At 41.2% G+C, this 14,438-nt stretch overlaps 1 protein-coding gene across 1 annotated transcript in view; it reads left to right on the top strand.

Moving 5' to 3' along the window:
• Positions 1-14,438, top strand: part of LOC132983433 (intermembrane lipid transfer protein VPS13B-like) — a 282,789-nt gene that overhangs the window by 261,674 nt on the left and 6,677 nt on the right. Inside the window, exons 52-61 of the mRNA XM_061049726.1 lie at positions 2,471-2,678; positions 4,663-4,851; positions 5,704-5,850; positions 6,682-6,968; positions 7,604-7,731; positions 8,141-8,337; positions 9,627-9,745; positions 10,306-10,756; positions 10,925-11,089; positions 12,061-12,289. Of these exons, the coding sequence (XP_060905709.1) occupies positions 2,471-2,678; positions 4,663-4,851; positions 5,704-5,850; positions 6,682-6,968; positions 7,604-7,731; positions 8,141-8,337; positions 9,627-9,745; positions 10,306-10,756; positions 10,925-11,089; positions 12,061-12,289 (2,120 nt within the window). The remainder of the gene's footprint in view (positions 1-2,470; positions 2,679-4,662; positions 4,852-5,703; positions 5,851-6,681; positions 6,969-7,603; positions 7,732-8,140; positions 8,338-9,626; positions 9,746-10,305; positions 10,757-10,924; positions 11,090-12,060; positions 12,290-14,438) is intronic.

The following is a 14,438-nucleotide window of genomic DNA, read 5'->3' as shown; positions in this document are numbered from 1 at the left end:
TATTTTCTTTATTATAGCCCTTCTGTGGCAAGCATTAAATCTAGCTGTTTGGATTTCATAACATAACTTTCAATGAGGCCCACCAAAGTTTTTTTTCTAATAGTAGGGCTCGTACAGCATCCCTCCTTAAAGGACACAGTTGTGCAAGAGAACCCTTTAATGAGGGAGGCTTCTCTTTATTGCTGGCTCTTTGTTCACATAATAAAACAGTTAACTGTAAATATAATTCAGAGCCATGCTTTAGACGTAATCTTGGAATCCTGCTGCTTTCCCCACAGACCAAAGATTTAAGCTGTCACATTGTCATGGTCCCAGTTTCTCACACAAGTCAAAGAGCCTTGCTTCCACTTAAAAATTGGCACAGCTTTGTGGGGTACACAGTTGTATTTGTGTGTGTGTGTGTGTGTGTGTGTGTGTGCATATGTAGCCTATGCATTCTTTTATATATAGCAATGGGCACTACACACATGTGAAGCTATCCACAAATGTCACTCTGGAAATCATCTTTTGTCACAAAACAATCACATCTTGATAGCAGCAGTAACAGACGAAGCCACATGCGCTCCCACAGGCTCTGAGTTACAAAGAGTCCCGCTGGATCTGCCGGACATGTGAGCCATATGTCTGCCTGTGGTTGCCTGGGTTTCTCTGCTCTCTTTACATATGCAAACACATTGCTGCCCAACACATGTGTACACACAATCATAACATTGTGTTACAAACACACACCACGGTACACATCACTCACCTTTTGATGTCACATGAAGTGTGTCTCAGTGAAAGGAAGCTCTCTCGGTTTCACGTCAGGTTTCTCTGTCAGTCGAGCCTCTCTACTCCCTGTGAGACAAAAGCCCAGAGCCAAAGCTCACGTCCCATCAGTGAGATTGGCAGTAAGTCTGAAACAGAGAAATCTGCTACTCTATGTCAAGGAGCTCGAGAGAAACATATTTAAAGAAAGATTTGTTTTCAGAGGCTGTAAAACACATTCTTCTATCCCTGAACACACTCATAACTTATGAAGCAAAGAAAAGTCGCAGCTTAATTCATATATTTTCCATGAAACTCAATAAAGAGAGAAAGAGATTTAGGAGAAACTGAACTACTAGTTAGGGAATCTGTAAATAAAGTAGTAAATGTATTTTTTTTATTTTTCTTTTGGATTGAATGTGCGTCTAAAACTCACACTTCTTTAGATAGATAAACTTCAGATAGCCTATTAGGCTTTGACAAAATCCGCTGCGCACATTCTTTTGCATTACTTTTATGTGAACCCTATAACTTGTTGAGCCCTGCACTTTGCTGCCATGTGGAACAGGTCAATGTCCCATTAAACCACACACACACACACACAAACACCACTAAATAGAAAATAAAACTGTTGACATCGTTTTTCCCATTTCCTGGTGCACAGTTGTTGGGTGTGTGACAAGTTTGAAATAACAGGTTTGTGGGTTTGAGAAGAGTCAAGGCAGCCACGGTGGGGGGGGTCGTCTTTGATGACTTTGAACTTCAGAGTAACTCTGAGAGAACTGTTTGTTTGGCTCTCTTCTGTCACTCAGCGCTGTTTATGGCTCGGAAGACTGTGATTACTGTGAAATGACTGCTGTGTCAGTGGATTGGTGGAAAAATGGTTGTGTGTTTCTTTTTGTCTGTGTCCCCACATATGTGTTCCCAGAAGCCTGTCAACTGTCCTTGGTATCTGTTTGTATTGGATAACTTGTGTACAAGCCTTTTCTATGTATCAGTTAAACCGTGAGGACTTTTGATGTGTTAATGGTCTGCATAGTTTAACGGTTTACTTATATAAGACACTTAAATGCCGGTTTAGAGATGGACAGTGCTCTATGTGCCCATGGCAGACCGAATAAGAAATCCCATTAATCCTATTTATTCTCTCTATTATTCGCTCTATTATCAATTTGTTCTGGTATTGATGCCTCGTTTATCACTGCAGTACAGGTAGCAGCGTGTCTGTCTCTCTGTTAATATTAGGTATGTCTGAAAGTATTATGTGTGATTGTGTTTCTAAGTGTTTTACTGCAGGGGCTGTAATGAGAAACAAGCACAGAATCGAACTGGATAGAGTTCGCTTGTGCAAATGCGTCAACACAGTTCACATGTTCATTCCTTGAAGTTCCACTTGTCCTTAATGTGCACACATTTTTACTACGATCAAATTACTTTTGGACTTAGAAATGCTCTGGTCAGTTTACAATCCACAGTTGCAAAATTAAATTTGAGTTGTACAAATATCCCCTTCATGCAAAACACAAATAGAGTAAACATACAAATATATAACTTTAGAATACAATTTGTAAGTTAATAATATTTAGGCTAAACTTTCATACACACAGAAAGTAAAACATCCGTCTTATTAGTGTCTATATCCTTGTATACTATATCTATATCTCATTTCTAACCTCAGATTCTAGATGAGAGAGTTCTATAACGGTGTGTTTTCTCCCAACAGGCCAGTGCTGGAGCCCCTCGCCCAGTCGGACAGTCCCATGCAGGTCAAGTTGTCCTGCTGGAAGGCTGGCCTGAACACTCTGCTGGTAGAATTGCTGCCCTGGTCCCTGCTGGCCAACCACTCTCACTGGGACCTGTGGCTTTTTGAAGGAGAAACCATTGTTTTACAAATACCAGCCGGCAAGGTCATTGTACCACCAAACTTCAAGGTAGAGTGCAGCTTATGTTGCCCCAAAGAGACATATTGAAAAAGAAAACTGAAATTGATGGTAAATAGACCAACTTATCCCAATGCATAGGCCCAAGCTCTAGATGACCTTGATCTTACATTTCCATTAATACATCTTTATAATCTTAAAGAGGACATGTTATCCCCCCTTTTTCACCTTTGAAAACAGTCCCCTGTGGTCTAAATGAAACATCTGTGCTGTGCTTTGGTCAAAATATAACATGAATCAAGCACCAGAGGAGGTTTGTGACCCTGTATAAACCAGCTCCCTCAGAACGCTCCGTTTTGGTGTGTGTGTCTCTTCAAATTCAATGAGCCCCTCCTGAGTTTTCCAGGTAGACATCACTCATTAAAATGGCGGCCCTGCCCCAAAGTTTTGCTCTAGGCTGGAGTTGGAGTCCAGTGGTGGAGATACACAATCCCACTGTGACATCACAAGGAGGGCAAATTTGAAACAGATCATTTTTCTCTGTGTTGTAAGACTTATGCAGACCACAAACAAAGGACTGGATGGGTTTGTTTCACATTCTGTCGGTCAGTAGACACTCAGGTTACCCAAATATATGTTCAAAAACACTGTCAAAGTGGATTTTTATAATATGTCCCCTTTAAAAGAGACTTGCACTGCCAGGTGTATGCTCGTATTCAGGACTCCATGCCATAAGTTTGTCAAGAAGGCTTTCAGTTAATAACATTGGTCCACTAAAGTCATCAGGGTAACTTTGTTTTCTCCCTTCAAAGTCAAAGAAGATAATGTTTAAGATTGAATTATACATCAGTGTGACTGACCGAGGATTATTCTTCAAGACAAGTAACTTAAAAGCCTGTGCATCAAAGCACAATTAGGGGATAAAGAGATAACTTTGAGTTATCTTTAACCCAGGGTTTTCATGGCTATAACAGTAGTTCACTTCAAACTATGGTAACATGTGCTGCCAAACTCACATGCTCTGCAGCTATTTATGTTTAAGATACAGATTAAACACCCTAAAGCAGCACATTTGACAAATCTATGCACTTGGAAAAAGCATTATCATTTGTAGAAGATCGTCTTTAATGCAGGAGTCCTGGTCAGGACGGACGCATGAGAAAAGTTTTACACATAGAACAACAAATTAACAGGACATGTGCATTTCCTGGTCGGATTAAATAAATCCTTGTTATAATAAAATGTGCTTTTCAAAGGTAAAAAAGCACGTAGCTCGTACAAAGATAAAGCAGTAAAACTAAAAATCCTTTAAATTATTTTTGATTCTGAAAGCCTTCAATAGACTTTAAAAAAAGTTTAGTCACAATCTACAGCTGACACTTTTTTTTTTACTTTATCCATCAAGACAAGAAGTCTGCCTTTTTGTGGCATTACTATAAAATTTGCTTTTGGCCATTTAATTGTTGAGTTAAAAATGTTAAACCTTAGATCCATCACCAAAGTTAATCACGCTAATTTCACACTGGCTACCACAAGTAGAGCTCTGCAGATGTGTTTCCCCCTCTGGAATATAGTACATACAAACTCATAGTTTTCTGCACCTTACCTGGGGCTAACTGCGGAATCAGGCTCTCTGATATTATTCCCCTAAAATAAACATTATTTTGAGTTATTACCTTGTGTTTGATGCCATGTTTCATGATCTTGCAGAGCCAAATAAACAGTCAAGGGGCCACACAAGCATATTTTGGGCACCTTCATTATATTCTTCTCACAAAGCCAACAGTAATGAAAGCTATATATTCCTCTGTATCAAGGCTATTGAAATGCTATACAGGGAACATGAAACTTGTCTGGAACAGTTACCGTGCCTGTAACTGTTTCCAAAATGCAATCAAATGCAGTCAATTTAAAGTTCATGACATGACTGACAACTATTCATTTTCTTCCTATTCATCCTCCTGATTGCGCCCATATCCACCTTCTCATTGTTCCTTCTTTCTTCCCCCGTGCCCTCTTCTCCCCCTCCATCCAGGAAGCCTTCCAGATTGGTATCTATTGGGCCCACACGAACACCGTCCACAAGTCTACAGCACTGAAATTGGTCCATGACATGACTTCTCCTCGATGGAAGGAGGGATCCGGTTCGGAGGTGGTCACTCTGGACGAGGAGGGATATGTAGAGGCTGAGATCACACTTGGAGCTTTCCCTGGCAAACAAAAGGTCAGGAAAACAGCAGTCAAAGTGAAAGCTTTAACAACTTACAGTTAGCACTGCCCATTCGATGTCACTGAATTTATTGTGGTGTATACCGAACAAGCAAAAGTGAAGCAATATGTTGAATTATCAGGGGAAGTCCAATAATAAGGCTTTGCAAACATTGCGGTATAGTTGTTGTCCCTTGCAGTTCCCTATAAGATGCAAATTATGTGTTAATGGGACGGTGTCAGTGTTTATTATAGAATCATAAAACTTGTCAAAAAGTCCTAAGAGCATTAATAGAAGCCATATGCATTTCATAGCCCTTGTTTGAAACATTCTCATTTATGTAGTTCATCAATGGTACCTACTTCTAAATGTACAAGGTATAAATTAGAAGTTAACTTTGCCCCTTTAATCATGCTTTTGCAGGTACCAGTATGTAAGTGAAAACAATGACTTGTTAGGGTCACCACATCCTTATCTTCTTTTGAAGTACTTATTTTGCATCAGAAGTTGTCGTGGTTTGGCAAAGGAGTCATTACGGCTAGATAAGATAAGACCCGATAAGAATCCAGCCTGCGTCCTTGTCCTTTTAGCTGTCATTGTCTAACGAAGCAACATGGCTTTGCAAATAATTCTAAAAAAAAAAAAACACAGGTAGTTTATTTCGCAAGCATCTCAGAAGGCTTTACTAATTGCTTTAAAACCCTTAAAATGAGACCTTTACATAAAGTGTGACACAGTGATTTTTAAACATTTGTGAATTTGTATTTAAAATCTGCACTGACTTCATTACCTCTGTTTCTTAACGGTGAGACTTTTTAAGTGTTTGATTTATTGCTGACGACTTGCTGTCTGTTCTTCCTTCTGTAGCTGTGTCAGTTCTGTGTGTCATCTGTGGTGAGACACGGCATCCAGATCCTGCAGATAGAGGACAAAACGATACTCATCAACAACACTCCCTACATGATACAGTACAGGCCTCTGATGGCTCACCATGCATTGGGGACTGATGACAAGGTAATTTTCATAAAAGCTCACAAACACTCTCCTCTCTGCAGGCACAGAACCGAGGTTTTCTGTTGAATCGCATTCTGTTTCAGAAAATGATGTGTGTTGCTCCGCATCCCGTCCTGCAGGAGGATCTGAGGCTTCACACATACAGTACATTCTCCATGCATGTAGCTCACACACAACAAAAAGTCAACGCTTCGTTGTAGTAAGACATTTTCCATCAGATCATGTTGCTCCCCCTCTCCTCCTCCCTGTCTCACCATGTGGCAATGGCACTTCATAAGGACATAAGACAAACACCCAGAATTGGAAGCAGGTTTCCCTTCTCGCTTTCATCTGCTGCCTGTCCTCAAAGAGAGCAACAATGTAATGATGTCATTTAATAAGCCTTCAGATCCTCTTAAAGAAGGATGGCAGAGCTTGCCAATTGCCACTAATTGACTGAAAAACCTTTAAAAAAGAGCTTAAAAAACTAAAAAGTTGGTGATGGGCTCAATTATAACACAGGCCACAAACAAGGCTAGGAATGCCTTTCTAGCTGGTCTATTCATCATGCTCAGTGCCTAATCCCTGAAGTCCTCGACTACTCCCTGCTTATGGCTGTTAAACCAGCACAGCAGGACTTCTCTGCTACCAATTTAGCACTAAGCTCAGTGGGAGAAAGAAGAGAGTACAATAACAATGTGGTTTTACCATGTATCCTTTGTGCAAATCACTCACATCTTCTGTGCTCTTTCTTGTTTGTTTTTTTTTTCATATTTTTGGCTTCCCCCTCTTCTCCTCTCTTTACTTTTCTCCTTCCATTTTCATCATGTCTGCATTATGTCCCCTCCTCAGGCCTGTGAGATACCAGAGACAGCAGTGTTCAGCCTCGCTCCCTCTGAAGAGTCATCTCCGGCAATACCCTGCTCCGTGCCATGTTGGGACCTTCTCCAAACCAACGTCCAGGGAACGGTGGAGTTTCCTCTGCCTCTCAGACACATGCTCTTCAGCTTGTTTCCCAGGCCCGATGTTGGAGTTGGATCTGCAGAATGGAGCCTCCCCGCTCCGATTCGACCGGACTTTGTAAGGCAGAGTTTGTCTGTTCCTGGGGAACCAAACTCTGGGGGTGGCCTGAGCAGCAGGTGGGTGGTTTGCTGGCTGTGACAGTCCATTTAGAGCAGGGTACCAAGCCCCAACTGGCACAGGGTACAAAGCATGGAGATACTGTTGCTGCTCACAGCTTGTTAAACGCTGCTGATGAGGCAAAAAGAGAAATACTCTCAACATTTCCACTGTCAGTCTCTCTGCTTTTATTATGCAATTGATTCATCTAGCATATCTCATGTGCTTTTTCTTTTTTCGTGTCTTTTTTGTAGTAAGTTAAGCCCTCCTAGAAGATATTTTATCATCTGAAAACACAGGATAAATAGTTTGTGCAGCACTTAGAAAAATGATGTTTCTTCACAGATACACCCCTGTGTCCAGCCAGCTTGACTGTCACTTACTGTCTAGATTTAACTATGCAGTCAATCACGCATACAAACATTCATATAAAGACAAATAAATATCATCTCTCATACACACACACACACACACACAGAAAACCTGGTTTAAGATAAGGCTCTGCCCAAAAATGCACCTCAGAGATTTACAAAATGATGTAGCAGTGATGTGATGTTTGACACATATCTGTGTGTGGTTAGAAGCGGTCCAGATAGAAGCTGTCTTAACTTAATTTATGGACTTGTTTACTTATGCTTTTATTTGTATTTTGCAGAGGCATCATTCTGACTTATCAGGAGCACCTTGGGGTAACATACATTACCCTGAACGATGACCCCTCTCCTCGAATGCTGATCCACAACAAGTGTCCTATCCCGCTGCTTCTCAAAGAAAATCTAAAAGGTAGAGACCTGACTGAACTAAACAGGACTGACCCGGGCGGCTGTGGCTCAGAACATAGGTCTGGGTTTTCACTCATCGAAAGACCAGCGGTTCAGTCAACAGATCTGCAGTCTGCAAGTTGATATGTCCATCTGCAAGATACTGAACACTATCACTCACACTAGATGTCTTAGCATGTGTGTGTTTGTTAGATTAGCACATTACATGGCAACAAATTATGATATGAAGTATTGTGTTAAGAGCTTTGGGTGATTGGAAGAAATGGAATCTATTGACAATGAATCTCCTCTACCTCACATATCATGACTCCTTAGTTTACTTCATCCCCTTTCCTCCCGCTAAGTCTCACTTAGCACTAATAAACTATCTCTTGTTCTGCTTATTTTTTCTTGTTTCTCATCTCCAATAGACACTCCGAGGACTGAGGTGTTCTGCTGTCCTCTGCCAGCTAATTGCTCCTTGCAACACGAGCTTTACTACCAATCTTCCAGTTTCCCAGAGTGCAGACCGAAAGAGTTGCTGCCCTCACTGCTGTTGAAAACCAACTCCGACCACGGCTCTACAGACTGGACTGACCCCATAGATATAAACAGCCCTGGCACCCAGGTAAAAGCAAATGAGAGGTATTAAAATGTGAGCTTCTCTGTCCAGGTGCAAGGGGACATCATTTACATGTAGGAATGTTTTTCATGAGCATGGGGGTCATTCTTTTTGTAAAGCATTCCCCTCAGAGATCAAAAAGGAAAAATAGTTCAACAGTTCCATCACAGGGTTATAGTAGATTTTTATTTTACCAGCAAGAACCAGATACATTTTAAAACAAGAAATCCTGACTTCCAGACTTTGGCGTATTCACATATGAAGTCCGAATGAAACATTTCACACATACAGCTCCTCCTGGAAATGTCAGGAGATTTTCAGGAGTTTTCTGCAAGTGTGAAATACCTATATGACTTCCAGAAGTCAAAGCCTGCTTCCAAAACAGCTTCTTTCCTGCTGCTGTAAGACACTGAGCACAGCGTCTTACAGCAAAGTGTTAACTTTTTTTCTGAACTTTTGTAATCACTTGTAATCGTCATTTTTTTTTGCATTAATTATTAACAGAGGTGACTCTTGGAGCAAAAGCACAACATTACCTTTACTGTCCTGCACCCATCCTTATGGAAATAAATACTATTCTGTTCTGTTCTATTCCAAAAACATGGTTTGCTATTAGAAATTAAAATGTTTCATTCTATATGACAATAATCTACTATGTCCTATTGTATACTAAAAAACGGCATATTTAAAATGACCATAATGTAACATGAATACCTCAGGGTAGTGCATATATTTTTTTTAAAATGCACATTTGATGAACTCATATCCCTTCTTTTTGTTTTCACCTTCAGATTAATATTTTGTAAGGGTTAGGCAGCTTGCCAGGAAGTAGGTATAATAGTCAGGGATTAGCAAGCTGTTAAGGCGCGGAGTGCGTAATGTTTGGTATTGTGTCTAGCCAGCTGCAGGTTGAGGTTGAGGCTGTGTATCTCTGGTTTCTTCGAGGTCTCAGCCTCACCTCTGTGGTAGAGGTGAAGGGTCAAAGGTTGGACTTGTTATGACTGCTGAGTGAAGCCTTCAGCAGGGATCTGCTTCCTTTCGTCACATGAGGGGCTGATCACTGTGAACCCTGAGTTCTGCGAGTTAAAGCCAGACAAATGAATGCTCTGAAACATACAGGCACCAGGAAAAGTGTGAAGAGCACCTCACCCAGCTATGAATTTGTGTTGGGGTAAAGTTACATCCTCGATGTTTATTTAAGGTGAAAATAAGAACATGCCGCACATTCTATCCACAGAGAGGAGCAAGATGATATGTATCTCTCCACTGATACATTTTTTCCACTTGCCGCTCAGGTTGTGTTCCTGCCAGGTTTTGGATGTCTCTACATAGACGTGGAGTATAAGAAAGGCACTCTGGTTCTCTCTCTGGCACCAGAGGGCAGCGTGGATGCTGTAATCAACCAGCACAGCAGGTATGTGAGCAAAGGCAGTGTTTTTAAAGTTGCTGTTTTTATGTTCCCTCCGTATTTGAATAAAAATACACCATCTGTCAGTGATGATCTAACACGCTCAAGGCCTTTGTGCCGTTGTGTTGTTTGCTACAAATTGCTTGATTACTGCTAACAGAAAGGTTTTCATGCAGCAGTCGGTACAAGATTTCAAACATACAGGAACAGAGATCATTTTCACCACAGGAGGGCAATAAACCCTTCGTGTTTTGTCATGAAGGAAATGAATACAGTTGAAGAATAATGGTGTTACGCTTTAATTCCATGACATCAACAAATTGCTGCTTTCTCATTTCAGAAAAACAGGAAACTAATATAATGCATGTTACGTAGATGTAAACTTATGTCATCATTAAATTATCTTTAATATGATCCTTAATTAGGAAAAATCATGAAACATAGCAGCACGAGAATGAGTTGAGTCTCTCTTCAGTACGTTACAAATGATCTGAATCAGTATTTACATCAGTAGTTCAGATGTAATCCAGATATCATCTATTCTACTAATGACTGTTTTGTTTCAGGTCAACAAACCTGTCCTTTAGAGTCCTCCTGAAGGAAGCCAGTGTGGTGCTTAGTGATGACATCACCAGCTCCTCCAGTTCAGTGGAGCTGCTGAGGCTAACACTGACCAAGCTGCTCCTCAGCATGGCTCCAGCACCCCCCTCCCTGCCCTTAGAGCTGGGAGTTGACTCTGGAACCGGCACGGTACCCATCTCCACCCTGATGCCTGACGGCTCTTTGATCGAGGTCTACTGTTCCAGTCTGCAGGTGGACAACCAGCTGTATAACCGAGCTAGTTTTCACTTCCCCGTGCTGCTGTGCCAGGATCAGAGAGGGGGCGCTGAGTCTGGAGGTCCATGGAGCAGCGACGTCAACCCAACCGGGTCTCCTGAAGCCCTGGAGGAGTTTAAACGCTCATGTTTCTTCAAGCTGAGGATATCTCTTTCAGCAGACAGATGCACCTTGGAGGAGGTTTGATTCACTACTCTGTTTTTTCATTTTCAATTTTCCTATCCTCGAGGATAGTAACAGAAAACAGAAAGTCATTTTTAATATCAAGTTAATAATACAGAAATCAAGAAGTCTTCAACAATCATTAGTCTGCAGTTGTTACAGCAGCTTTGTGTTCTCCCTCCTCAGGTCACCCTCCAGCTTCAACCCGCCAGAGTCTACCTTGAAGACACTTTTGTGTACTACATTAAAACCCTGTTCCACACCTACATCCCCGACAGCGCCATGAGATCAGCCACAGTAAAGACCCAAAGGAGTGAAGATCCTGGATCAGCCCCCATCCTCCCTGAACAGGTGCATTTCTCTTCTCTCTTCCTAAGGTACCGAAGAAGCCAAATGTTGTCAAGTTTAGTCACTACATGTTTTATTTTTGTCACCACGCTAAAACATTCAGCTTTGGTAAGACATACAAGAAGGAGCATCCAACCTCAATGGTATATCAGGATGCAGCTGAATGAGCTCTGCTAGTTTGAGGGCGGTATTTATGAAACTTAAACAATAGGCAGACCTAACCATCGCTCAAACATTACTTCTGACAGAGTTGATTATAATGTGTCACATTAGCAGAAAATTGTTTCCAATTTTTATTGTTATTCCTTATTGACTGAGCTGTAAGTATGCAGTCTTGAAGGGTGTAATGTGCAACATTCAAAAAATTAATGTAGCAAATACTAATATATCTCAGCTAAATATATTACTGAGTAACGACTTTCTAAAAAAGAGAGTGAAGTCAAAGTTCCTCTGGATTTGTTGTTCTTAGCTCTGTATTCAGACTGACTGGACAACACTTTCTTCATCTTGTTTATTTGTCTCTCAGAGGCTGAAACATTTTTAATACGCATGTTTCTTTCACACTAATCCTTCCCTTTTGGAGGGTTAGCTCTACACCACACTGGGGGAAGAGAGACAGTCAGCCTGCTCAGGGAAGCTGTTCAGAGAAGCATAATGGCAGCGTGTCTTCACTGGAGTACGATTGCAACAGACTTTCCAAACCGAAGAAAAAAACTTTGTTTGGTCTAAAATACCTCAAACAAATAACTGAATCAACTTGGGGCTGCATGTGAGAATGGAGATTAGTCCTCCAAACGGCTGCACTGAGAGAGCTTTGTTTTGGTCTGAGAGAGACGCTAAAGTCCGACATCTACTGGAGCTTAAATAATGTTATACGTTTAAAGTCTAGTTGAAATACAGTCAACTAATATTTGTGCTGTGAATCACAAGATTTTGTTTTCATAAAACTTTAAAGCATTACTTATTTCTTTCAGGTGCTTCAGTCGGTGCATGCATTGGTCCACACTGTAAGGCTGCAGAGGCTGACCATCCAGCCCGTCAACCTGTTGGTCAGCATCCATGCTTCACTGAAGCTGTACATCGCTTCAGACCACACTCCTCTCTCCTTCTCCCTGTTTGAGAGGGGGCTGATTTGCACCACGGCCAGGCAACTAGTCCACGCCTTGGCTATGCACTATGCGGCTGGAGCCCTATTCAGAGCTGGTAAGTAGTGGTGATGGAAATATGCACAACCTTTCTACCTTCTACCACATCACTTAAACCAGACAGCAGTGTCATCAGACTCATATCCCTACCTATGGATCAAATGCACTCAGTCTGAGCAAGATAACAGAAGATATTCCATCATTTAGTCTATTTAGGCATGAGTTAAGAGTTACATTAATTTTTTCTAAGTACAGAAAATGTCATCTTAATCCATGAAGGCTGAAGAAGATTTAGATTATTTATGTGTATTACTGAGGTGTGACTGTTGAGTCATGCATTTTGGTGAATCTGTGGGAGGCCTGCAGGTCTAAGTCTCAAATCTTACCAGTACAATAAGGGCTCTGTACTTCTCTCAAAAGTTGTCCTTCTGTCTGATCAAAGCCTGAGAAATGTTCAGATTGAACACAATCATTTCCACCTCAGGAGTGTTCTAGCGTGACACTTTTCTTTCAAGCATCTATTGAGGAGTCCTTATTTCTCCTCATACCTCACGTCCCCTCGCTGCATTCTCCTTTTACTGAGTCATCGTGAAGTAAGGGGCACCAGGAAGCAATGTATTCTGGGACTGATTAGTAACAGGATGTACGGTTCTACAATCACACAAACGCAAATCCATGCACAAACACATGAAAAGACTTATGGACATATAGATATCCAAAGGCGTGCAGTCTTTGTGCTTAAGCTCGGGTGTATGTGTACATATGTGTTTAAAAGCATGACTCAGCCCTGTAAACATCAGCTCCTGTTAGGACTTTACTCTTTACCAAAACCACAACTGGGGGATTATATGAAGCAGAAAGGACCACTAGGCTCCACTTGATTTGGTTTCGTACCACTAGAGTCCATTATTCAAGTACAAATTGACAGAATACGAGCAAAGCGAGGTCTTGGGTCGTGAGAAATGCCCATTTTATTTTTGTAATGCAATTGTCAGTGCATAAATATCAATGAGCTGTGCCTTGTGAATGTGACTCTGTGGTTGATTGAGAGAGGTGAGGTTGTAGAAGCTTATACATCTTACTGTGACAAACACATGACTTCATTTAGAAAGTGTGTATTTTTGTGTACATTAGTGTGTTTGTGTTTGAGTTGGTCAAACTGTAACCTCTTTCTCACATGCACTGCACTCCTTCAAACTTTCCATGCACTATCCGAGTGGGGTGCAAAAGTCCACATCCGTTCAGCTAGACTAGAAGCAGACTTTTTCCTGCCATGCCTCAAAGTATAGAGTCAGTGCTGGTGATGAAACAGATCACAGCTGAGCCGTAATCCATTCAGATCCCCCCCCCCCCCCCACACACACACACAGAGCACAGGCTACATGTGATCCATGGATAGATGTGAAATATACCGTCATGGTGTAAAATAAATGAAAGGCCCCTAAAAACCTGTGCAGAGTCTCGGTGAAAGATTAAAGCGTGTATGCACCATGGAGATTTTTTCTCTGCAGTGCATCCATTGCACACACACACACACACACACACACACACATCTGCTAAATGAACGGTTTCGTGTGTATGTCAGTGTTCATGTTGTCAGAGTTTTAAAAAAGATTGGCTTGAGAAGATCCCAGTAGAAGCAACACAATGGTAAATATAAACGTTGAATTAGGAATCTTTTTTACAAGGGATTCTGTGAAATGTTTGGATTGGGAGAGTCTCCCACTCTAAAGTGCTTTTGGCACGTAGGGAGTAGTGAAGCTGATCGCACTTCAGGGGCGTCTGTGTTCCTTCTTAGAGCTGGAGTTTTATTTGTTTTATTGTTGAATCAAAAATGTAAGGAGTCTAAAAAGTTCTCTTATTCACTTTATTCCGCCTTGAGTGTAGTTAACACAATTCTCAATTTAAAAAAAAAACTGTAAATTGATTTATTTAAATATTGGCTTCCAGCTTAGAGGAAATGGAGATTAAAAGTAGTCTGATGTAAGTTTTAAAACCTTTTAGTATCATTTCTCATCATGAAAAGAAAAACATCTGTTCCTTACATGACTGATTTATTCAATCCGTCTCAGCCTGTAGCAGCAACTAGGAGCTGGTCTACACCAGCGCCTAACTATAAGATCTATCAAACAGGAAAGTTTTTAGTCTATTCTTAAAAGTGAGACTGTGTCTGCCTCCCGGACTCTGACTGGAAGATGTTTCCAGAG

Source organism: Labrus mixtus, chromosome 11 (genome assembly GCF_963584025.1).
Source record: "Labrus mixtus chromosome 11, fLabMix1.1, whole genome shotgun sequence".
Classification (NCBI taxonomy): Eukaryota; Metazoa; Chordata; class Actinopteri; order Labriformes; family Labridae; genus Labrus; species Labrus mixtus.
This window is presented reverse-complemented; position numbering and strand designations above follow the sequence as displayed.